Genomic DNA, 25,475 nt, shown 5'->3' on the forward strand with positions numbered 1-25,475 from the left:
CAGGTGACTGATTACAAGAAACTTTTAAACTACTATGGTTTTATTCCATGTTTGCATTTTGTATTTGAAATGACACAAACTAATTAGTTAAATAGATCATGACATCACAAGATGATAAAATATGCTGAAATATTTCACCTATAGTTTCTTTTAAACAACAGACAAATGATTCATTCCTGAAAACAATTATTTGCATGAACTAGTGTCTTGTGTTAAAGAGAAGCACAAGATCAATTTTACCATGTTGTTGTGCAGTTAAAAACAGGTTTGGGGTTTAGTTTGGCATTTCAACTTTTAATCAAACAAAGTTCCTTGCTTCATGCAAATACACTCACACATGCACACACCTACATACACAAACATCAGCTACAGTTAAAAAAAGATTAAAATACCTGATCATGAGCAAACTTAAGAAGGGCTGCCATGGAATCAGCACCAGGAGAAACTATAAATATCAGTGCTTGGAAGGCTCAGGTTATGAATGATAAATTCCTGCACCATTGGTATCATCTGGAAAAAGAAAAGAAAAAAAAAAAGAAAACCAAAGGAATGAAAGTGTCCTATTTTCATGTAACACATGTTACTCTAAATATCAGAGTATAAATTCCAAGGACAGTATTCCTGCATATAAAAATAGACACCAGTACAGTCCCAGAGGAATCAATGATGTAGCATTTGTAAATCTAGGCAAAAACAATGCCCTAAGAGCTGACATTGGAAATCCTATACAAATGTTCTTTAATCTCATTTCTGTCACCACATCTGGACAGAATAATGTGCTGGATTATTTTCTGCACTTACTCCATCTGTATTTTGGAGAAAATTTAAATTTTCAAGTCTTACAATGCAACGTCTTTCAGAGGTGTTAAGATCTTTTCTTAGAAAGCTGCTGCATGCAGCAGTCTTGAAGACATTGATGTTTAAACTTCTACTGAATTTAACTGGACTCTATACCAAAATAAGAGACAGTTTATAAAATGACAGCTTAATGCTTTGATACTGTAAACCCTTAGAGACATACACCTTTAAAATAGTATCATCCGCATCTGGGCATGCTCTATAGTATTTTAAAATAGAACAGAATAATTATAATATTATAAAATAACCACCTCCTCTTTAAAGAAATGCAATGGCATTTGGAAAGACATTCCTAAGAATTAATCTCAGAACATGAAATTCAAGAAACACTGAAGGCTTCAAATAACAATGTTAATTCAACCCCTTTGGTAGCAATCAGGACAGTACTTTTTAAAACTTTATATGCAAAGTATCTTTATTTGTACCTGGAGATTTTAACTTGCAGGTTTTCATATTTCAATTGTAAAACCTGCAATTACTATAGGCACTTTCAGTTAAAAAATACATAGTGTAACCAAGGACACATAAGGAGAAGAAATTCCAGTAGCTTTACTTCCCTTGGCTGTCCTGCCCATAAACTCACCTGTAATAGGGACTAAGGCTCCTTTAGGCCTGCCCCTGCTCTGCAGGTGCAATGTGTCAGCAATCAGCAAAGGCCTTAAATGTGAGAGCAGGAGAGAGAAGGGAGGTTCTGCCTTTCACTGACTGCAGGTTTCACACATGGAGACACTCCTGCAAGAGATTAGCTCAGCTTCCAAGCTCTTGACTGACTTTAAGGAGATGTATGAGTATGAGACCCGCTTGAAAACCTTCACCAAGTGGCCCTTCCAGGAGAACTGCAAGTGCACTCCAGAGAATGTAAGTCTAAAATGGTTATTTTGCCTCTGCCTTAATTTATATATACTATGCCTGAATGTGAAGTCACTGTTAAGTATATTCAGATTCAAGAGAAGGCCACTAAACCTGAAGATGAAAAGTTAAATACTCTGTTTTCCTCTGTTCCCTCAGAAATACTGTAGTAGGATTGGCTGGTTTTTTTCTATGTTTAGTCCACTAGTCTGCCTCCAGATTTTGATAATTACTGTTCTTGTTCCCTTTTTTTGTTTCTGTCATTTAAAAATTAATTTCTTATATTATATAGTCTTTCTAATTGTAAATTCTACTAATGATAAAGCAGCCTACATTAAACAAATATAGATCCAGCAGGAAGGATAAAGTGGTGGAATGATCACTACTTCAAATTCAGAAATGGAAATTATTTACATAAAAAAATCCATCTGGCTTTTACTTTGGCATACTCATGACAATGCCAGCCTTAATCTCAGATGAGTCATACTGCAAGAGTTACCTGAGAAGGTGTTTGGTTAATGAAACAAACTTCATATTTGATGTCCTGACTAGACATGATTCTAAAGTGGCAGGAAACATGAGTAGTGTGTGGGGTTAGGCTCTAAACTTCTAAACTGTCCCCTGCAGATGGCAAAGGCTGGCTTCATCCACTGTCCAAGTGCAACTGAACCAGATGTGGCAAAATGTTTCTTTTGCTTGTTAGAGCTGGTGGGCTGGGAACCAAATGATGACCCATGGTAAGCACAGCTGTAACAATGCTGTAAAAGTATCTCTCTAACTTTCTTAAGTAATTTTACAATGAGTTAATGTCCCTGTCAGTCTCCATGATGATAGTTCACAAAACTGGAAGTTTATCACACCCAGCAACTGTGAAATTGTCCAACTAGCTTTCATCTGAGATCCACTAAAATCTATTTCATCTTTCCTGTATCATACTGTTTCTGCTGATAGACAGCACAAGTCCTGCAGAGACCTGCCTGTACAGATCTCTTCATCTCTTGAAATTAAACTTTCATGGCTTTAGTATCTGTTCTAATTCTGGGTTCATCTTGCAGGGAGGAACACACCAAACGTCACACCTGTGAATTTTTATCCCTTCCCAAGCACTTTGATGAGCTGACAATGGAGGAGTACTACATGCTGGAGATGACCCGGCTGAGGACCTTCATTGTAAGTGTTAACTGTGGAATGAAATTCCAAGCTAGAATATAAACAAAAACTTCTCTTCCTAAGATTCCCACACATCAGCCAGGAATGACTGTCTAATGCTAGAACATAACTTATTCTGAAGTAATAATTTATGTGCATTATTGGCTAAGAAATCTGCACCTAATAACTTCTCAGTATAGTTTATTGTCTGGCTTTTGAATACACACCTGCATCCTTTAGAAGTGTTTTTCCAACATCTCATTACAGCAGGAAAAAAAATACATGTAAGGTGAGATAATCAATGCAGAAAACTCAACACTGAGCAGCTCTATCATTCTCAGGAGGGATGAACAACCTATATGAAAAGACAAACTTTGACCAGGTCATTGCTTCACATGTCCAGTTTTACATATAAATCTTTTTATTAATTAATTAAATTTATTACTAATTAAATTTTAAAGCCCATTCCAAATATTTTACTCCTCCCCAGTTCTGGGGTTTCATGCCATAGTGTTGACTTATAAAACAGTACACAACTGAGCTGCTCAGTTGATGTAGGTCAGCTGATATATAAGCCCTGATCCTACGGACAGTAAGAATCAAATGAACCAAGTTCCCTGATGAGGCACAGTAAAAGATTCTGCATAGTTGTGGGTTGGTGGGTTTGCACAAATAAGATCTTTGCCTTGGCTAAGATTGGTGACTGTCAAGATTAAGCATGTAAGGTTACTGTGAAGCAGATTAAAGTACAAAAAACCGTGGCACAGTGATGAAGGTGGATTAAGAGCGAGAAGTGATGCTACCTAACTTGAACTGTGAATGATTTAGGGCAATGTTTTAAAGTCCAAAAGGGGTCTTGGCTATAATGACTTTATTTCTAAGTACACCATACTGGATACTGTATATCCCAAGGATATTGTCACCGATAGCAGGGAGGGCCGGGCACTAGGCTGACCAGGGTACCACTGCTCTCCTGAAGTGCTGATACCTGAATGCAGCCTGAGGAGGGGGCTGGAATTTGGCTGAACTACACAGCTGAAAGGCTTCATCTCTTGTTTAATTCAAGTGCAAAGTTGGCAGGCGCACCATCAGCTCTTTCCAAGAAGAAGTTGAGGCAACAAGGCAGAGGCTCGTGGATTACTTTGGCTCCAGACCGCAGCTCCCGGCCCCGCTGCCTCTCGGGGATGAGCCAGGAGGTTCAACTGATGGGCAAAAGGAGCCCAGGACAAGTGAGCTGTGAAGTTTGACTTTAAAAGTGTCTCTTGATTTGGTGCAGATATTCCTCTCTTTATCTGAGTGTGAATCTAGACCTGAGCAGGTGTGTGAGGACGTGTATGTAGGGAATTGCTCTCAGCCTCCCTGGATCAGAGGAGTGAGTACAGGTATGGCCTGTCTTTCACTGTGTGCTTTCTTGGGATGGCTGGGTGGACAACTAAGAATAGTCCCACTACCCTGCCAGTGTCTGAAAAGTGTCTAAGCAAATACTTTTGCTCTTGTTTTTAGCAAGCTTTTTTTTTTTTGAATAAAGATTCACAACTATGAGTGCTCTCTGTGATCTGTGTTAAAACCTTATACCTAGGCAAGGCCCAAATCAGAACAGTTCTGCTTCAAAGCACTTTTCAGAAAATGAAATGGATCTCTGTGTCTGCAACTGCTTTAAGCACCTGCATTATCTACACTTCTACTTAGCACTAAGTTGTCCTTCTAGAAGGGACAAAATGGACACAGATAATGACATCCAGCAAAAAGAGCAGGTGTACTGAACAAGGGTAGACACAAGGTGTGTAAGACAGTCTTAAGGAAGAGCTCTGGTGATTTTTGGTGTGCCACTGAAACAAAAACTAAAGCCTTACTATTCTATTTTTAAAAGTTTTTTGTTACAATTTCAAACTCATTGGAGCTCTTTTAAAGTCTTAATTCATATTTTCCTTTACAAGATAGCATTGTAGAATAAAAATACATGCTTGCAAATATTTTTGATTTTTTTTAAGATGCAGACAGACCTTTCTCAGTAAGCACTGTACAAAACTTTTACCTTTGTCAGGTCTCAGGTAGAGTGAACAGCAATTTTTGGAGCTTCCTTGCCTTGTCTTTCCACTCTGCAAGAAAATCCTCATTCTGGGGATCCTAAAAATATGTATTTCAGCATTCTTCAAAGCGTTTAAGAATTCCCTGTCTTGAGAGTAAATTATCCCCTTAATTTGACACATCAATCCATGCAGTATTTTTTCTTAGGTTAACAGAAATTAGGTTGACATGCTTAAAATTCTTCAAAAAACCCCTTTAAATATATGTTATTCTAAGAAGCTTCTTGTACAGCACAGCATTACTATCTTTGAAAGATTTAGAGTAATTTTTAAGTTCAAGTTCTTCTCCAGAAAGTGAAGAAATTGTGCAGGAGGGGAAGTGAGCATGCATTTTAGCTCCCTCTTAGAACTCTATTCTAGTTCCAGTCTTTAATGCTACACCAATAACATGGCATCAGTGACAACCCCACTGCAGTATTACTAGGTAACTATGAGATAGGCTGCAGCTGCATGCAGAAAGTAATGGCAGAAAAACAAGAATGAGAAAATTAAAGTCAAGGAAAGCACCAGAGAGCTTGGTTTGTAAATGGCTTATACCCAACCCAGCCGCTTTTACTGCAGCTTCTAGAGTGGGGGAGGCACTTGGTGTGTGGGGTGTTAACTTTGTATTAGCCTGACAACAGAGTGTTTGTGAGTACTGACACTTAAGGGGGAGCATTAGAGCCACATGGGTGATAAAAAATGCTTTCACCTGACAAGTAAAAGGTGTAGCAACTCTCTGCATCAGGACATTCCTTTTGATCTGCAATGCAAGGGTCAGTAATGCTCTCAGCTTTGCTGTTACTGTTTGAGAGTCTTTAGCAGTTAACAGATGCCAGTGAGTCTACAGATGCAATTTTATGGAACACAGCTTACATGAAGGACTTTCTCTTTACTCCACTTTGGCTGTGTAAATGCACACACAGCTGTCCCACACCTCTTGAGTCCTTACTGCTGAAAGTCAGCACCTTTCACTTATTTTAGCTATAGAGAATCTTCTGTGGGGCTGCTTACCTTTAGTGGGTAAGATCTTCATTAGGAGCTTATGCCAAACAGTCCCTGGGGATGACTGGTGTACTTCACCCTGGCAACTGAGATTCAGGTTCTGCATCTTCATACTTCTGCTGACAGAAAGGTTTGGAATCAGTGTGAGGTAACTTTATTTATTGCTTACTCTAATTTAGGCACACAGGGATACAGGGGCTTTTTTGAAATGTACAATAGTAAGATTTAAAGTCAAAGAGATTTATAGAGTATAGACTGTCTTGGTAAAGGTTACCTCAAAGGTGCATTCAAATATTATCCCAAAATATTAAGCTCTGTCTAAAATTATTACTAGCAGTATCTTTAACAGTTCTGCTAAGCTTAGACTGCTAGACCTTTCCCTCTCCCTACCTACACTACAGATAAAAAATCTCAATGTAGCTTTTGCATGTGAGATGAATACTGTATCAAGTCTTGTAAATATTTTTATAGAAGAAGGTGACCAACTACCATCAGGAGTTCCAGACTGGGAAAGGTGAAAAAAGTAATTAATTAAATTCCTGACTGGATGAAAGAATGTCAGAATTTCAAGGTGAAGTATTAGACGTGAGAAATGTCAACACTTGTGATACCAGTCACCCAGCAGTGTAAAAAAAATGTTGGCAGGGGAGGAGGAATAAACAAATGCCAGGAATTCTTCCCAGGTTTTAGTCAATCATTTTAAAATTAAAACAGAGTTGCACATTCATTTTCAAAATTCTCACCTTAACTGATTTTCCAGCAAGATAATGTGTAGAAATATTATTATTCTAATATGAAAAAAAACAAATGGCAATTCTCATAAAGCAATTAAATATATAAATTAAACTGAGTATTATATCGTGCTAAGAAGTACAGTTTTAAGTATAACTTGGAGTGAGGGCTTCAATAGTACTTGATTCAAAACAAGGGGGGAAAAAACAAATCTGTTTTTCTTAACTATGAGAACATTGGATAGTCACTACTTTCATTTTTTAGCTAATTGTGCCCCCTCCAGGTCCTTCTGTAATTCACACTTTCATTAGTCATCTACCTTCCTGAATGTATTTTTCCAGTGTTGTAATAAACTGAGGGTCACTGGGTTTGATTATATGCAAACTATTGGCTTTTTCTACATTCTTTATTCATTTGTTTGTTTGATAGTTCCCTAAAGAGCCCTCATCAGAGGCCACCTTCTTGCATTACCGAAGGGAAAAATACAAACTTACAAAATTGAAATATAAGCTCTTGAAATGCTTACCTCAAAGTGCTTCTTCAGGCAATTTATTCCCTTTTGCCATTACAGCAAAAGCACATTAGTACAAAATCATATCAGGCACATACTCAGTACAATCCTTGATGAATTTAAGAGGTACAGATGAATCCTAACGTTCCTTGCTTACAATAAACAATTTTCCTCTTTGAAAGAATGTAGTTAGAATAAGAGTTCTTGCTCACTAGAAAGTTTAATCACATTTAGTTCCATATTTAATTCAAAATAATAAGTTTTCACAGGTAAAATGCATTGAGAGATGGAGGAAATACATTTGTAGCCCACCAACACAGCATGATATTGTGTGAACTTTGTAAAATCACAAGGATTTTGAGTAATTTGATTAACACAGATAAGGGAAAATTTGGTAACACCATAGGTCTGGAGAAGCAATAGGGATTGGAAGCCTGAAAATGTCAGCTGAGGCAGAAGCATCAGCAGTGATAGAAAGAGAATCTCACAGCACAGAACAGTGTTCAGCAGTGGCTCAAAAATGTACTGGAAGAATTGCTGAGCTCCCGAATTTCTACCTGGCTCAGTCACTTCTGAAGGCCCAAGGGAGATGGAGCCAGGCTACATTTTCAACATAAGCTGATACCAGCAAATGCAGACTGTAAACTGAATACAGGAAACCTGCATGTTAAGCACAGTCTAGACCATATTTATGTCATTGGTTCATAATAATTTTGCTCATTTAAAAACAGCAATTTAGCATTTGGGTAAAACTCAGCTATAACCTGCAGTATTTCTTTCCCTACTTCAAAGTTTGAGTCACATATCATTTTCACCATATCCCACTTCAGACTTGCTATTTGAATAATTAAAGGATAATTTTCTAATACCAGCCCAGCACACACAGCTTTCATCATCTATAAAATCCTTCTTCATTGACAGGAATGCAAAAGCAGTCACTGGTTATGTTTGCAAATTATCCTTGGATTGCTCACTAGTTCTGCTTTTTAAAAAAATTGTTGTTACAAAAAGCTTAAATTGCATTTTATATGGTTCCTGTGGTCCTAATATCCAGCCATAAACTCATAACTACAGGCATAATATGTAGCATCAATTTGAGGTAGATTCTATCTCACCTTTCAAAATTAAAAGCTATCATTATTTAGTTTTAAAATGCTAATCATCTTTCCATTAGTTCAAAAAGAATTTTGATCAAAGCTGTGTAAAAGTGAAATGGAGGATGAACTGCACAAGTGTTGAATTCATTAACATTTGTCAACTGTTTAGCCTGAGTGATTGAATTATTAATACAGTAATTACTTGAAAAAACTTACATAATACCATCAGAATACCAGCATACATTCTCTCATTTCAACAAGTAGTTTGCTTCCAGAAGTACAATCAATGCCCTATACCTGCAGTATTTCTAGAGCCAAAGTTAGTGCATTGAAGGAAAAAGGGAAATAGGGATAGTATCCAAATTCTGTCTTCAAATGACAGACACTGATTTTCTTGTCTCTTAATTTTTAGCATTTTCATTTAAAAATGGACCTGATTTCAGAGTAAGTAGAAATACCATGTGATAAAGCAACAAATTTTTAATAACTTCTCTGGCTATGAGCAGAACAGTAGCTCATCTTTTGCATCACATACCTGATTTTCCAAGTCAGCTTTCTCTTGTTTCTTGGATTCCTGTGTCTGCTGGAGTAGAGCAAATTTATCTTGAACCTCCCTCAGGTTTGTTTCTTTCTTTCTTAGACCATCCATAGAAATTTTTAACTTTCCTTGAGCTCGATTCAACTTTAGCTTTTTGGGTGCAATGTTTGTGTGACTGTAAATAAAGACAAAAAATAAATTAAACATCTGAAAGATACACCCTTCACTCTAGGTTTTTTTTTTTTAAAAAAGAACATGAAGGGAAACCTCAGCAACTCTGTAGCTCATGCAATATTCTGTTTTATAACTTCTTAACTGAAGACAATTGGTTTTTAATTAATCACTTTTTTTTCTGTGCTGATTCTAATTTATACAGTTTCTGCATTTTTTTACTGGAATAACACATATGACTGGAAGCAAAGAAGGTTTATACTTCCAAACAGTGTCCCATTTGATCACAATTTAGAATGCATTATGGATTTGTGCCAGTAGAAATGCACAAGCAATAATATGTATTAAGTAACACTAAACACACACATCCACCCAACTATAAACACAAAATAAAATATTAACAGCTTTCCACAACCAAGGATATGTTTTCCAGTTTTGAGGATTTCTTTCTTTTATATGGATATTTTTCTGAGGAGAATATTGATGTAACATGTACTGAAAACATGCTCTTCATCATTCCAAAAAGAAGCATGAAAATGAGCTAAAATGTCCCTAGGACCAGCTGAAGCAGAATTTGACAAGTATTAGCCTCAATTAATGAATCCTCTCTCGTACTGGTGTAAGGCTCTCCTATAAAGTCCACCTTTTAAAATCATTTTCTAACAGTAGGTATTACAATATTAGTAGCTGTTCCCAAACTGAGAAGTCCCCCAAGCACGCAGTAACAAATACCTTCTCAAATAAAGGCATGCCAAATAGGAAGCCTGCTGTGACTCAGCTTTCATGGCCACAATGACCATAGGGCCCAGAGCAGATCTACTGCTCACTGTCAGCTCCAGATGTTCCAAATTAGAAACAGCATCAAAACAAGCACACTTCTTCAATGCAGCAAAGGCAATGCCTACCAAAAAATATCCTGTGGGCTTCATGTGACTACCAGAAACCACTGATAAACTGATCCCTTCAGGGAAATTTAACTATTTTTTAAAAAATACATACATATCATAAAACTCCATGGTTAGGACCCATTTAAAGAAAAACAAAACACATTTTGGGTTTGGCTCAATGCTGTTAGAAACAACTGCATGGCTGCTGAGACACTCATTTCAATGCAACAAAATAAAGAAAAAAATTACCAATTAAGAGGTAATAAAGTATCAAACAAAACCACTGGTTTTTAAACTTAAACATTAGCTAAAATAAGATCCTACTAACAGTATTGCAGGGTAAAACTGTCTTGTCTAGCTATTGAGGAAGTAAATAGACTTCAAAAAGGTAAACAGGAGCAATCATGACTAATAATTGTAGTTCATGCATGACCCCTACTTTTTTTAAAAATTTTTTTATATTTCACATAAAATGTCTTTTGTATCACAGGACATCTTGTCCTGATTTATGTAAAATGTTGTATCCTACCACTATCTAGTAAAAGCATTCATATTTTTCCAGTAAGTATTGTCAATATTCTTTTATTTGTGCATTATTAAGTCAAAATATTGAACTGAAATTGTCATCCCTATAGCATTATTTATCCTGCAGCATCACAAAACCAAAATACAGTCTTTGAGTGAACAAATTCAGTCTGTAACATTCCCTGCAAACACAGCCAATGCACTGAGACTCAGCAGAGATGAAGCAAGTAATTTTAATTAAAAACTGTTTACTACTGGCCATTCTAGTTAGCAATCCATAAAATGATTGTTCCAGGTATTCTCTTATCAGCAGAAATTCTCACTGTAGTGTAACCATTCCCTGTGTGAGCAAGCAAGCAGAAATTGAAAAACTGTGAACAGAAATTACCTTTAATAGGATTGAGAGGTATCACTCACCTCCCAGTAGCACCTAAGCTGACTTAACCATTCAAAGTCACTCTCATCTTTGCCTTTTTTGCTTACCAGAGATGCAAGAACATCCTCAGCATGAACATCAAGCTCAACAAGTGCCCTCGAATCACTCAATTCTGCTTAGGCAGCTTTCCTCACACCAAGGTGACAATGTCCTCACTCTTTCCATTATCCTGTCCCAGAAAATCCTCTGGTGCCTGCAAAAAATTGTAAAAGTTAAGAAATTGAATATCTGATCCTAGGCATGATCATGTTTTCTTGTATTTAATATTTTTCACTATATTACTTTTATTTCTGTGTATTAAATAGTTCCTTCTCACTATGATACCAGTACAATGTCCTTCATTCACCAGTAGCTCAACAGGGGTTTGAGATGCTTTTTTTCTTTCACAAACCCAAATATAAAACACCAATAGCACATATCTGCAAACAAAACAGCATACATAACTTAATTCCTGCAACACAGGAAATATCCATGTCCTTTTACTGCTTCCATTTTATTCTTTCCAATATTATCTAAGAATATATATTAAGAAAAACATCTGAACAATTTGCTTAAAAGACCATTTAAAGTTTGATTTTAAAAAGTTTATCCTCAGCAGTAATTCTTGTGTACTACCCCCTGCAAGATGCTTCCCACTGTATTTACTGAAGATCTGTTTAAAGTTCAACTTTACTGACAGTGCCTGTAACATATAAACTAATAAGGATAAATAAGAATTATCTCTTCAACAGCTAATCTACCTCCACACATTAAAAGATATTATTTATCCCTTCCCAGCAATAGCAAACATTATGGAAATTGAGTAGAGCAACCAGGTACAACCTTAACAGAACACTTTTCCACGATTAGGAAAAAAAAACCAAAGCCAACACCTTTAAGAGTTTTTTTCTCCCAAGATTTCTTGTCCTGTTCTTTGCACTGTAGAGATGTTTGTCTGGGACTGAACCAGCATTTTGGTTTTCATTTTTGTTCTTGTTTTGCTTGACTTTGCACTGCCCTCACTGCACACTGTCAAGAATGTGTATGGGGACCCAAACCCAGTTCCTCTCCTTACAGCAAAGGCTGTATTACTTAACAAGATCCCTATTAAACACTTCCATACCAAGTAAGGTCTTTGGCCTTTGAAAAAAAACCTCAAGAAGTTCCTAATTAGATTTTTAAAAAAGAATCTGGGGAAAACCAGATGCTTTTCCCGTAAGTATTCATTACGTCCCTTGAGAATTATTTCCAGAAATTCATTGCATTTCCTTAATTTTTCCGGCATCTTGTCTGTTCTTACTACTACCAGAACATGTCTGTTCTGGAAAATAAATTAGTCCAGAAAAAAAAATTACTGTCTTTTCAAGTTAATTACCACACAGTACTGCAAGAAGTGCTTAATCAAAACGGATCTCTGTATCACATTCTGCTTTATTCAAACCATTGTCAATTTACTGACCTTGCTCATTGCCAGGGGTCACCAGAGAAGTAGTTACACAGCTTGTATCAAATTATTCAAAACATGAACTATTATTTCTGAAAATAATTTCAAAACAGGGTCAATTGATCAAGGAGCACAACTCCCATCAATCTATTGGAGCAGTATCAACTTACACTGGCTATTCAACGGCAATGTGCAATTAAACAACATGAGCAATTCAAACATTTTGATGGATTTTTTTAAGTGTCCTTTCATGACAACAATGAAGTAACATATTTTAACCAGTAATCAAGTATCAGAATTCAAATAATAATCCTTCCTTCCATATATAATATATACACAAGATACAAGTATTAATATGGCAGTTGTACACAGGCAAACTGACTTCAGTAATAACACTAACCATTAATGTGATCTAGAAAAGATATTCCCTGATCCTGAGACATTTCCTAACTAAATACATGGTTAAAGAATTTTTTTCTCCGAACAAAGTTCTACTTGTTTTAAGAAGAAATTTTATTTTTATTTCTTTTCACAAAAGCACCTGAATAACACCTGTCAAGACACACTGTTGAATAAACACTGGGTTTCTTGTATTTGTACACTGTACAGATGACAAAACATACATTAAGATATGGAGTGCTTTCCAAATTCTTTCTAGGGCTTTCCAAATTAATCTCTCAAATTACATTAATGTAAATTAGTAGAAAAGCTATTGCATAAGATGAAAGTTATCTCATAATACCAATGCAAAAAGGTTTTGAAAAGACCTGTGAAGAAATACAGTTGTCTGAACATTTGTTCTGCCATTTAATTTGCCTTATGACCCATTTATAGCCTAATCATTACAGTTTTTAATCTTGCTCATCAAGTATGGGGTCGGCGAGCAAAGACACATTGAAATGTAGGAAATTATGCAGATTTACAATGAAGAAATCAAACCAAACAAATGCTTCCACTCAGTTCCAGAATGGGCTTGAACTTAAACCATGACTGAATTTATTCTAGCTCAGTTCCATGCCAGGACATTGTGAACTGATCAAACCCCTCACGCTGCAATACAAAATGTTCTATCAGGGCAAGGTCCTGGCAAGGAAACAGGGACTGATTTGTCCCAAAGCCCTGCTCCACTTCCCAAAGCCTGGGAACACAGCTTCTGCCAAGGCATCTCCTCTCCCACCTAAAGCAGGGTGCATTCCCCAGAACCTGAGTGGTGCTGGGATGACCAGCGGTGAGATGGAAACAGAGGTAACCAGAAATGCCAGCCCACCCCGAGCTCCCTCTGCTGTGCCCAGTGCCTGCCCCTGAAGGGAACACATATCCAACATATAACTACATCCATAATGAGAAACTCCACTGAGATTTACAGGGAAAATTTCAGCCTCATCCATCTACTGAGGGCTCACAAGAGCTGCTGACAACGACGGGCATCAGAGGACTGAGGTGTGCCCAAACTATCTGCAGCAGGAGCAGCCTGGTCAGAGCCCAGCACAAAAGGGAACTCCCCCTGTCAGGGAGGCCCTGGTGGAGGCAGAACCAACTCATGGAGCAGCAACTGGGGTCACCCATGGGACAAGGACACCTAAGGAGAGAGAGGCTGCACTGCTGTGAGAGCCACGGGTCAAAAGTGTCCCAGAAACAAACTCCTCACAGGGAGCCAAAGCAGATTAGACGCACAACTCCTCAGCTTCAGTTTGGAGAACTTAATAGCAAATTCCAAGTTCTGTTTCAGCCCAAAAGCTCTGAGTGTTTGATGCACATTTGCAATATGCATTCAGCTTTGAGTTATTCCCCTGCTCATGTTACAAATCCTTCCCATCTAGTGAGAAAAGCAGAACTGTGTGCTGCTCTAAGTGCCCGTGATGCAATAATCACAGCCTTCCTTGGTGCAGGAAACATTCACCTTGTGCCTCCTGCCTCCACATCACACCAAACCACAGCAAACTGCAGAAACTGCATCTACACACACACCATCAAGATGTCAGCATGCCAGCACAGCTCATAATTGGGTTTATAAAACAGTTTTAAATGCACAATTGTATAGCTATACATTGTCAAGAGAAAAGAGGGTTTTGATCCCTTTCTCAGTATATTTATCAACAGCAAATGGAAAAATTGCAACTGGTAAAGCAAATCAAAGCAGTGTTGCCAGTTCTATTAATGGGATTCTTCTTGCTTGTTTTTCTCTTTCATATGAGAAAAAGCTAGGGAAGAAATAATTTATGCTTCAACATAGTTTCCTATTTAGAACTAGGGTATGAAATAAAAGAGGGAATGGCATCATTCCCAGTCATTCAAAACATCGGTGTAACTTATTTTGTCAGTGACACTGCCAGTGTCAATTATAGAGGGGAAAAGTATCAAAAAAAGCACATAAATCAAGTGAACAAAAATAGTCTGAGCACTCTGCTAAAAGATAATCAATAATCTAGATAACTAGATCTAATTTCTAAATATAACTTTTAATATATCACAGATTACAGCCTGGGATTTTTTTTTTTTAACATTTGCTCTTTTTTCCTTCCCTTTTTTTGCTTCTGCTTTTTTCCCCTTGAAAGATGAAAAAACTTCTGTACCCAAGATTTTCTTAAAATTTATGAGAAGTGAAAATCAAACCACTAAGTAATTTAAACCTCATCAACATACTTTACTTACAATAGATATTTATAATGAAGGAATAATGTATGATTATTCAAATTTGCAATGATAAACTAAGCCAATAAAGCAACTTTATTACACAATGTCATATAAATGGGGGGAAAAAAATCAGCCTGAACAGACTCAAGTTAGCTTTATGCTTTAAGAATCTCTCTTCATACAGTCTGGAGAAGAGCATCCCTTTAAGTCATGAACCTCAGATACTGCATTTGTGGAAGGACAGTGCCACCTTCTGGAAACTGATGCCTGCTCATTTATCCAAAATCAACCTGACACTCATGAACTTATATTCTGGCATTTACACTCTCCTGCACAGAAGATGATTTTTTTTCCCTGTCAATGACAGCAGGTAGCACATTCCAAAAAAAATTACTTTGCAATTGAGTAGCACTGAATATCTGAATTAGATTATTTTATCAAAATGGATCATTCAGCACACAATATTCAGAAATACCCAGCAAACTTCTCAATATCTTGCCTATTTTGAATAGTTTAGTAAGCCAAATTACAAATACATTAAAGATGCATCATCCTACCAGAAATCCCTTGATATTAGCAAACATCTTCAGAACGAAGGCAGGTTTTTGGAATCACTATTAGAATTATGTAACAGGATTACCAGAGTCACAAGGTAGCTGAGCTAATTCCCTGAGGATCAGCATCTGCAGAGCATGCATGAGAGAAGTTTGGGAAAGCTGGACTTGCTCAGTTTGGTGAAGTAGAAATTAGGGTAGAATTTAACTGTATCCAGTAACAGGTACAAATTTTTGTTTGGGAGATTCAGCTTGGACAGCAAAAAATTATTCCCTAGGAGCCCTGAAGCCTCTGGAAGTAATCTGCAAGAAATCAGTGTCCACGGAGATTTCTGAAATTTGGATACACAAAGCTGTACCTGACCTGATGGAGGGGTGCCAAAGTTTCTGCTTTTTGGAAGGAATCAGATTAACTGAACTCCAGAGGCCTGTCCCAACCAATGTCTCTCTGATTCTGTCTGAACCAATGACTTTTTAAAGAACCTAAGTAATGAAATAGAAAATAGATTACTGTTTTATCAGAAGCAATTTTTGGTAGATACTACAAATTCACTCTATACTCTTAAGACAGCAGTATGTACCCGAAAAACTGATTTCATCAAGTCAAGTAGTGAATTATGCACCAAATTTGCTTCAGGCATCTGAGCCACGATGTCAGAACTGAAAATTGGCTCCACATAAAGGCAGATATCCTGAACCTTCACCAGAATCTCCTGCATGAACAGCAGCTTTCCTTTGCATTCTCTGTAGAGGCACATTAGCTCAGATGCATTAACTGGTGCTTCCAGCAGAGCATTTTCAGCAGACTGCTGAGACCTTCCGGGCAATTTGCAGGTGGAACAGGTGGAAGTTGTAAGATTTCAGCAGATCTCACCTCATGTGAGATCCGCAATATCAAATGCTACTTTCTGCAACTGGATCAAATAACATTTGCAAATGTTATTTTCTGCAACTGGATCATTTGTATGGTTGGTGGCAGGAGATCCTGAACAAAGTGAATGCAATAAACAGACACACATGAAGGAATGCAGGACATGTTTTAATATGTCACGGTGTTTGTGGACAAATTCCCTTATCAGAATATGGAATCTGGCTTCTGACAAACACCCAAGCCCAGACCACTGTTAGTGTCTGCTAGGATAGGTTGAGATCACAGAAAAAAAGACAGGAAAGCAATCTAAACTACTGACTCAAAACTAAGCAGGCCTTGTCCTGCAAACAGGACGACAAAAAGATACATGGTTTTCATTAAATTATTTCAAGTAGTTAATAGCCCAATACTTAAGTTGTATTTTATTCCTGACTTCAAATTCCAAGTGTGGATGTGGAACACATTTGGTTGATAGATTAAGGAGTTCAGTATTACTGCACTCACTATGGGTACATATTAATATAATTCAACAGTTATTCACTCTTTCCTTTGAAAGCAAAAAACTCAAGGTCCTTTAGTCTATTATTTGTTCTAAGTATTCTCAATTATTTTGCATTATTTAAAAATTCTTTACCACAGCCATGTGACACTTCTTACTATCTCACCAGTATCACACAGATGTGATAACAGTTCTCTCTAGGCCAAATTCGCTGATATAAGCAATTTGCAAAAAATATTTTTTAAAAATGCTATTTATAACCCTATAACAAATACCTAAATTCTTCTTTCCCATATAGAAATAGGAAACATTTTTTTAAAACTCTCATATCACTGGGCAATAGAGATGGAATTATTACCAAAAGTGCATGCTGTTAAAATAGATACTGTGTATTTGTACAATACACTCATTTGCAGTACAAATACACAAATCATTCAACATCACTGGAACCACAGCAGTAATTGTCTCAACAGCACACCCATACATGGGCTGCACCAAGTCCTGTTAAATTAAATATGTGAAAACTTATTTCACTTCTTTCTTTATCCACTGCCACAGGTTCTAAACAGAGCACTGCACCCAACACAAACCATTTCCTCTAAACAAAATCCCTCTCTCTTCTTTTAGCTTTTGGTACCCCATCTCTGGTGACCTTGCTTCTACCAAGAGCTAGAGAAAAATGCAGTTTCCCAGGGGAAGGTTAGAAGGTCAGTTAATTTGCTTACACCAAAATGAAGACAAGGAATTTGGAATTCTCTTTGGCAGCAGTGCAGAATCTCCATGCTTTGTTAGGTTACTGAGAGAGCAACCACTGTGTAATTGCCTGAATCTCAAAAACTGAAGCAGCAGTCTTGTGCTATTGAAGTAATACCTTGCATTATCACTGTCAGCCATCAAAACACTCTGAAAACTGAAATTATGAAATTACCATGGCAAGCTTACTCTTTTTAAATAGGCAAACCCAACTACTTTACATTAATAAGGAAGGAGCTCCTATACTATGGGAGTGTGGCAATTAGAGAATAAATACTTACTGGAATGCACATGGAGGGATATGTATCCATATTTACTGAACATGTAATGAAATCTCAAAGAGCATTTCTGCAGCTCAGAGGGAGTTCTGAGATATCCATATTAGCTAGATATTTATAGCCAAGCTTTCTAGGAAATGCTTCTGGGTTTGCACAATATGGCTATGTTTGGGGGATTTAAGTAAAGATTTCCTTGAGAAAAGAGACAAAAGCAGATTAAAATCTGCTCAAAGATGGAAGTACAGCATTTTGAACACAATTTTTAATGTTAGAATTTAACTTTCTGCTTTGGGAAAAAAATACAAACCTTTCATCACATTCTGGAAATTTGTCTTGTCTTCAGTTTCTTCATCTCCTTTACATAAGCGCTAACATTTTTAATTGTTGAAGAACTACACAATTCAGTAGCTTTAAAGTAGAAAGTTTAGACAATATTCTCTTAGTCTTCAACTTTTCCATCTCTACTTCAGATATACTTTAGCTGGTACAACAAAGGTATTGATATAATACATCTGCCGTCTCAAGCACCAGAGTGTGTTAAAAATATTTAGGAACATCTCCAATGCATTAGCACTCCCACATCATTAATTAAGAGTAAAAATCAGCTTGAAGGGATTAAATAGTGTGTGGCTGACAAGGGACAAAAGCTTTATCCCTTTAAAACAAGATTAATTCACTGCTTAAGGAGGATAAACAAAAGCATCTGAAGTCTCTATGCTTTAGATTAAGCAGAAGAAATTTCTTGTTTGGTTCCAATAGTTGGTGATGTTCTACTAGAGAAAATGACCCTTTTCTCTTTTCATAATGTTTAATGAAAGGAGATCCTCTCATGGTCTGAATTTTGACAATGTGGTCTGAATATCATCTACAGATGGCAAAATATGGGTTCCTGCTCTATAGTCAAGAACTCCATTTAATCCCATTCAGAATTCCTTTCCCTTAAAGCTTTCTCAATTCAATGTGCCTTCCTGGCTGCTTGACTGTCAGGCTCAAACTTTTCTAGGAATGGTTCAAAATGCAAATTAATGCATGACAAAACATTGGAGTCCTCAGAAGAAGACAGTGGTAAACCCACAACTTTGGACATCTTTCCCAGTGTCTTTCTTGCAAACCAGGATTGTGAATCACCTGGATTAGAGGAATGTGGCATCTCAATTCTTCTACTTTGCCTTTAACTTGCCTTGTTAGTGCTAATGCATGTGGAGAAATGTAGAAGGCTTTGACAAGTTTATACAGCCCATGGCAGTAGTTTTCCACATCACTTCATCTGGGTTCACTTCTCCATCCAGTCTGTTTTCTGTTGTATTCCACAGGCACAGCACTGAGATGACATATCAACTCAGGATCATATGGGAACAAATTACCATGCTCAGCAAACTTGCAGTTTAAACCTCAGAAGAGGTTTCATGCCAGTATAAATATTACACACTACCCAGAAGGAAATGCAATTTGTTCATTCTCCAACACAAAATTATAGCATAACACCTATGCATGTTAAAGGTATCATATTCTCAGAGAATAAACATTTTACTTTTTGCTTGAAAAAATTGTTGCAATTATGGCTGATATTAAACTTCACTGTAGCAAACGTTCAAATCATTCAGATCCAAATTCAGCTGACCACTGAGGCAGCCACCTGGATTGCAAACATTTAACACCTGGCACATGCACTGAACAGCAAGTGACTAAAGTTACATTTCAAGGGTGAGTGTAAGTGCTTCGCTGAACTGAAACATAAATACACCGAAGAAACAGCAGGGGGTTGATTACTGAAGTGATACTTGTGAAGTGAGGAAATGGGATTTTACAGTTCCCAAACTGCAAACTCTACATCTGCTAAATTCTAAATGATCATCCAACAAAGGCTATAAAGGCAAAATTACTTCATACAATTTGCCAATAAGCACTTTTCAAAGTTTTCTTGTGAAGAAGTTAATGCAGATTCAAGCTCTCTACACCTCGGGTTTCAGGTCTTTGATTAGTTTAGCATATCAGGGAATGGATATCAAGTCTTCCACAGCTAATTCAATTGCTTGAATTTAACTCAAACCAAGAGACATTCACTATTCACACTGCCTGCTCCGAAGCCTGCAAAACACACAATTTCATTCTCCAGGCATGTTGCCCACACCACAGAAGTTACTTGTTATCTGCTGCTTACACTGGTAGATGGGCATAGAAATAAAGCACAAGCCATCATACACAAACACAGTGCTTTCTAAAAAACAGCTTTAAAATGTACAGGTAATGCCCACATCACTAACTGAAGTACCTATATTACTCTCTAAATACCTGCATTACTAACCAGCCACACTGCTTGTTACCCCACTCCTCTACATCTGTGACCTCCAAACTTTCTTGATACACATCCCTATAAGCAAGAAATTTTTGAGCACACCCCCCAAATATATGTATATTTATTTACAGGTTGCGCACACACAATACTGTACTAACATAATACAGACAAAATAAAACATACACAAAAGTTAGACACTAAAACCACAATAAATTAAAATTAAATTAACAATATTATAATAAATTTTATTAACTTTACATAAAACATTTTTTTCATTTACTAATAGTATTATTATTACTACTATAACAATTGTGCGATTGAATATGCTTCAGTAGACTTGGCTCAATACTTTTGAGATTCAAAGGTCTAAGTTCAGTTTATTTCAACACTTTGTTTTAATGGCTGTCATTAAAACAGTAGAAAAATAAAGTTTGATGACAGTCAGATGGAAGAACTGCACCATTGGCTGGGCATACTGAACCATGATCCCATCCATCCCATGCAAAGATTTTTATTTCAATTCATATAGTTTATTTTCACCCTCCCTGTTGTCACTTTACTGTTCTTGCAAACTGACTGGAAGGTCTTGCATTTTTGAATTTTTAAAATCACATAATTTTTTTTAAAGAGACTGCACAGAGCCTCGTCCAGCAGAGATTTGAAGCTCTCCAAAGCCACTGCCTCCTCAGGCAAACTTCTCCCCTTCTTTATTACTCACTGGAGAGAATGTCATCCCTGTGCCTGGCTGGAATTCCCCTCCCTTCGCACTGAGGGAGCTGCCCCTCCTGCTGCTGCAGCGAAGCACCAAGAGGAATCTGGCACCAATCTCTCGCAGGCTGTAACTACATCCCTGCAGCACATTATCTTCTCCCAACACACACAGATCCCCCGGGACTCAAGCTCTTCACACCCCTCATGCTCCAGCCCCACAAGCAGCCCGTGGTGACCTCGGCTTGATCAGCAGCTTTACAGCTGAATGGGTAAAATCACCGGAATCAATCAGATGACTGAACTTCGAACATGCTCTTTGTTCTCCGTGTCTTATATAATGAAACTGAAATATAAAGCTCAAGTGACCTTGATTTGGGTAAGCACTACCTAGCAACAACCAAAACATCAGTGTGTTATCAATGTAATTGTCATACTGAGTCAAAAACACTGCACTGTGCCAGCCACCGAGAAGAAAATGAACTCTAGACCAGCTGAAGCCAAGACAATGACATAATGTTTTGTACTTTGCACCAAGCCGAAGACTTGGTACTCAAATTAATTTCTGTGGTTTCTAAAGGGGTGCCTGTAGGAGAGAGTCACTCTCTCTGAAACACTAAAGTACAGCAGCCCAAACCAAAAGCATCTGTTAAAGTTTGCACTGCTAAACCAATTACAGGAATCTGGGCAGCTTTAAGGAGGGCTGTGTTGCTTGTGAAACGGTTTTGCAGAGCTGGCAGCACAGACAGCGCGGTTTGATTCCACGGTGCCAGCGCCGTGCGCTTCAGCGGGACCGGGCGCTGCGGCCTCCGAGCCCGCCAGGCCCCGCTGGCACCGATAAAACCATGGCAGAACGTTAACTCATACAAGGGAGTTAGGTTTAAAAAAAAATAAATTTAAAAAATATATAAAATCAGAAACGCAAACCAAAACGCACCTTTCAGGTCAGACAGCGCGGTGCTCCCGGGCGCTGTGGGAGCGCCTCAGCCGCCGGCCCCAGGCCCCGCCGCTCCCGGCGCTGGGCAGCGGGACACGGGACAGGGCACCGCTCGGCACCGCTGCTTCCCGGCTCCCACCCCTCATCCCGCCGCTGGAACCGCCGGGAGCCTCATCCCGGTGCCTCGCCCAGCGGTGCTGAGACCGCGCTGGGCTCGCCTGAGCCGAGAACACCTCACAGCTGAGGGGACGGGATCAAACAAACACAGAGCACCTGCGGCTGGGTCTGCCTGAGTGCACCGCCCGCAGAACAGCTCAGCCCCTGTGCGCCCGCCGGTTTCGAACAGGGGTGGGGAGCACGGCTTTGAGCAGCATGTGCCATTCGCTGTCCTCCTCACCTTCATAAATAACCCACGTGTATCGTAAGCGAGTGCGGGTACTCCTCTTTAGGTGAACTCAGCTGTGTTTGCAAAATGAACACAATGGGCTCAGGTGGCTAACCCACAACTGTGACCAAAGGTTCTCCAGGTCCTCATCATGCATCAGCACATCTTGTGCACAGTGATTTACGATTTAAACACCCTGTCCCCACACTGCTGGAAAATTACAGAACACAGGAAAATATAGATAAAAATCTCATTCAGTTTCATTGGTAGTCAATGGGTGTTTCCCCCACTGAATCCAATGCTTTGACCAATCTAAATCAACTACTGGCACAGTTTGTGTGACTTTTAACACTTTCTGTGGCCAGGTCTGGATTTCTATGGGCACTGACACAGCTTTTGCCATGTTGAAAAGTTTGTGAATTTCAAATGAGGCTTCTGTATATTTTTCACAGCAATATATATATGTGTATATATATATAATGTAGCATTACATTTTACAGTTATCCTGCTTAATAATCCCTATAAATGAGCTCCAATTCAGGCCTGTAAGCAATCTGGTGAACTGCACACAGAGCATTATAAGTCTAGATAGCAAGTTTTAAATAGAAAAGCCCCTTTATTAAAATACCACAGGCAAAGAACCACTAGGGTATTTCTGCTTTGCCCAGCTGTAGAAGGCTCAACAGCACCTGGAATTCCCAGTGCATTTTCTAAATGCAAGCCAGCACCAAAGCCTGGTTTTGATTTTGAAATGAGAAGTACCCTCATACTCAAGCTAGTATAGGGAGATTCAAACCAGCTCTGCTCTGTGCTGGCTCTAATATGGACCAGTCCAGCTGGAAACCATGCAAAGGGAGCTCCCTGCTATTCCAACTATCACAACTACACCTCCAGCAAGCAGTGACACATTCAGCACACACTGCTGGGCATGGGAGTTCTTTTGCTTGAATGTGACATTTTGGGGTTTACTGTCTGATTAGGAAACTGGAAATAGCACACCTGCTTGTACCCTTCAGAGGAAGAAAGACACAAATTGCTAATATGAGAAACACTATAAAGAAAACCCTTATACAGCAATATTATCATTATCAGAACTTTCTTCTTACCAACAAGAATAATACCTACCTTGCTGTTTCTTCACTACATGGGCCACCAGATAAGAACTTTTACCTCATAATTCCTGTACCTGCTTTTAATTATTAAAAAGTTTCCTCATACTCTCATAGCACATTACTCACTGGTAGATGACTTGGCAACTCAGCCTTGTAATAGTACCATTAAATTTGGTAGACTTTCTGCACTCTGATTCATTCTGTATCTTGCTCATTTCTGCAATGCTGTGTGGACCAAGCAGCATTTTCAAGCCTGTCAGCTGCCAGGTTCTTAATGCCCAGGACAAGTAGTTTCTGAAACAAACACAGTACTTGCACACTCGTGTTCTGCTCCAGTTGTACAAAATATTTTTTCAAACTCAACTTCTCTCACTTGGCAGTAGTACAAGCACAGCTGTCCTGGTAAGAAGAGGGTCAGTTATCACATAACGGTTTGGTTTGGGAGGGAGCTTACAGACCATCCAGTTCCAACCCTCTGCCATGGGCAGGGACACCTTCCACTACATCAGGTGCTGAGAGCCCCATCCAACCTGGCCTTGAACACTTCCAGGGATGGGGCATCCACAGCTTTTTTGAGCAACCTGTTCCACTGCCTCAGGACCCTCATTACCAAAAATTTCTTCTCATTATCTAATCTACCTCTACTCTCAGTTTAAAGCTATTGTAATGAATTTCTCCAAGGTGTCTCCTTCCTTAGTTTGAAAAGGCAGAAATTTCAAATTGTCTCAAACCACCATTAAACAAAATAGTTTGTTTTCTTGACATGTTAAAAAAATAGACATCATTCCTGATAAGAGCTCTCACTGCAAGAAATGTAAATATTCAGATAATTTCTGAACTTAATGCCTCAACATCAAAACAACCACATGAACACACTGTTTCTTTCACTAAAAAGAAAGCCCATTTGTGCATTTCAAACAATGGAAAAGCTTTGTCAATGAAACATGCCTTTGAAAGATATACACTATTCAGACCACCAGGAGTTAACCCCCTCTTTTGAGTGCAATTCCCTTTCTAAAGGACACTTGTTTGGGTTTTTTTTTTTATTTCAGCCATTTATTTGACTGAAATGTACTTAAGATTTACTTGAAAATGAAACAAATGTACCATTAGTGCCCTAAGAAGTTAGTATGTATACCAAAGATTGCATTTGTCTTACACAGTCATTCAGAAAGAGCACTAGAATTTAACATTAAAAAAGTATCACCTCATTAAGTACAGTAAGATTTAACTAGATCTATTGAACTATTAACTAGAACTATTGAAAATAAGAACACCAACATTTTCTACATAAGCCCCAGACACATGGAGAACAGTTCCAGGAAGTGAGTTGCTAAGTTCACGATTCAGTGGTAGTAGTCAGCATGGATTCAGCAAGGGGAAGTCGGGCTTGAGCAACCCTCTGCAGTGCATGACTGCCAGGAGCTGGAGGGAGAGCAGCAGATCTCAGCGAGGCCTCTGACACTCCCCAAAAATCCTGGTTAATGATGGGCAGAGCCCTCTGCAAGGCTGCAGGTGACACAGAAGTGTGAGTGGCTGATTCACCTGTGGGTCCTGCTGCCATCCATAGGGAACTCTGCAGGCTGGAGAAATGGGCTGTGGAAAAACAGTCCCACACACTGATCCATGCTGGAGCCCTCCAGCTGGAAAAACCCCTTCACAGAGAAGGTGAGAAGGCCCTGGGGTCCTGGAGTTGGACAGAGCCAGCAGTGTGCCCCAGACCAGGCTGACAGCATGGGCTGCACGAGCAGGGGACAGAGGTGGCCCTTCCCTTTACTCACACAGGAGCAGTGCCCAGAGTGAGACACACAGACACAGCTGGCAGTCCAGCTGAAGGCCACAAAGGGATCTGGGGACTGTAGCACCTCTCTTACAAGGAAAGGATGAGGCAGCAGGGATTGTTTAGCCAGAAGAAAGCTCAGGAAGACTCTTACCAACACATCATCATCTGAAGAGGGGAGCAAAGAAGATGGAGCCAGGCTCTTGTCACGGATGGGCAGTGGCAGGACAAGAGGGGGTGGCACACACTGGAACACAAGAGGTTCCATATGAGCACATGAACATACTTTTACTGTGAGGCTGACTGAACTGCAGCAGGGAGACAGAGTGTCCTTCCTTGGAGATCCAAAGCCATCTGGACACCAGCAAGGCCTAGATGGGATAGCTGGAGCAGGGGGATTGGACAACATGACTTCCAGAGG

At 38.8% G+C, this 25,475-nt stretch overlaps 2 protein-coding genes across 3 annotated transcripts; one reads left to right on the forward strand and one right to left on the reverse strand.

The window, feature by feature from the left end:
• The first annotated feature begins 1,536 nt into the window (after positions 1-1,536).
• On the forward strand, positions 1,537-4,096 carry LOC116998453 (baculoviral IAP repeat-containing protein 5.1-like). The gene is made up of 4 exons (XM_033064071.1): positions 1,537-1,716; positions 2,335-2,444; positions 2,763-2,877; positions 3,923-4,096. The coding sequence occupies exons 1-4, from the start codon at positions 1,579-1,581 to the stop codon at positions 4,094-4,096; spliced, it is 537 nt and encodes a 178-aa protein (XP_032919962.1). The 5' UTR covers positions 1,537-1,578.
• Positions 4,097-5,858: 1,762 nt separating this feature from the next.
• On the reverse strand, positions 5,859-25,372 carry DNAH7 (dynein axonemal heavy chain 7). Of its 2 annotated transcripts, none has more exons than XM_033064072.1 (4): positions 25,209-25,366; positions 10,872-11,017; positions 8,803-8,980; positions 5,859-6,046 (listed from the first exon to the last, which is right to left on the reverse strand). In XM_033064072.1, exons 2-4 carry the CDS (start codon positions 10,901-10,903, stop codon positions 6,002-6,004), a joined length of 255 nt encoding a protein of 84 aa, XP_032919963.1. In that variant the 5' UTR covers positions 10,904-11,017; positions 25,209-25,366; the 3' UTR covers positions 5,859-6,001. The 2 variants fall into 2 exon arrangements, 1 of the variants encoding a protein (XP_032919963.1); XR_004418402.1 differs by lacking the exon at positions 5,859-6,046 and adding an exon at positions 7,439-7,808 and having other exon boundaries at positions 25,341-25,372.
• Positions 25,373-25,475: the final 103 nt, after the last annotated feature.

This window comes from Catharus ustulatus, chromosome 7, assembly GCF_009819885.2.
Source record: "Catharus ustulatus isolate bCatUst1 chromosome 7, bCatUst1.pri.v2, whole genome shotgun sequence".
Lineage (NCBI taxonomy): Eukaryota > Metazoa > Chordata > Aves > Passeriformes > Turdidae > Catharus > Catharus ustulatus.

Bases quoted from the DNA above. Each gene is read 5' to 3' on its own strand.
- DNAH7 (XM_033064072.1), bottom strand. From the start codon at position 10,903: ATGTTCATGCTGAGGATGTTCTTGCATCTCTG. The intron at 8,981-10,871 runs GTAAGCAAAAAA...CTTTATTTACAG, and splicing joins AGGATGTTCTTGCATCTCTG to TCACACAAACATTGCACCCA. The intron at 6,047-8,802 runs GTATGTGATGCA...CCTTTCTGTCAG, and splicing joins AAGCTGACTTGGAAAATCAG to CAGAAGTATGAAGATGCAGA.
- LOC116998453 (XM_033064071.1), top strand. From the start codon at position 1,579: ATGGAGACACTCCTGCAAGAGATTAGCTCAGCTTCCAAGCTCTTGACT. The intron at 2,445-2,762 runs GTAAGCACAGCT...TTCATCTTGCAG, and splicing joins GAACCAAATGATGACCCATG to GGAGGAACACACCAAACGTC. The intron at 2,878-3,922 runs GTAAGTGTTAAC...GTTTAATTCAAG, and splicing joins CCCGGCTGAGGACCTTCATT to TGCAAAGTTGGCAGGCGCAC.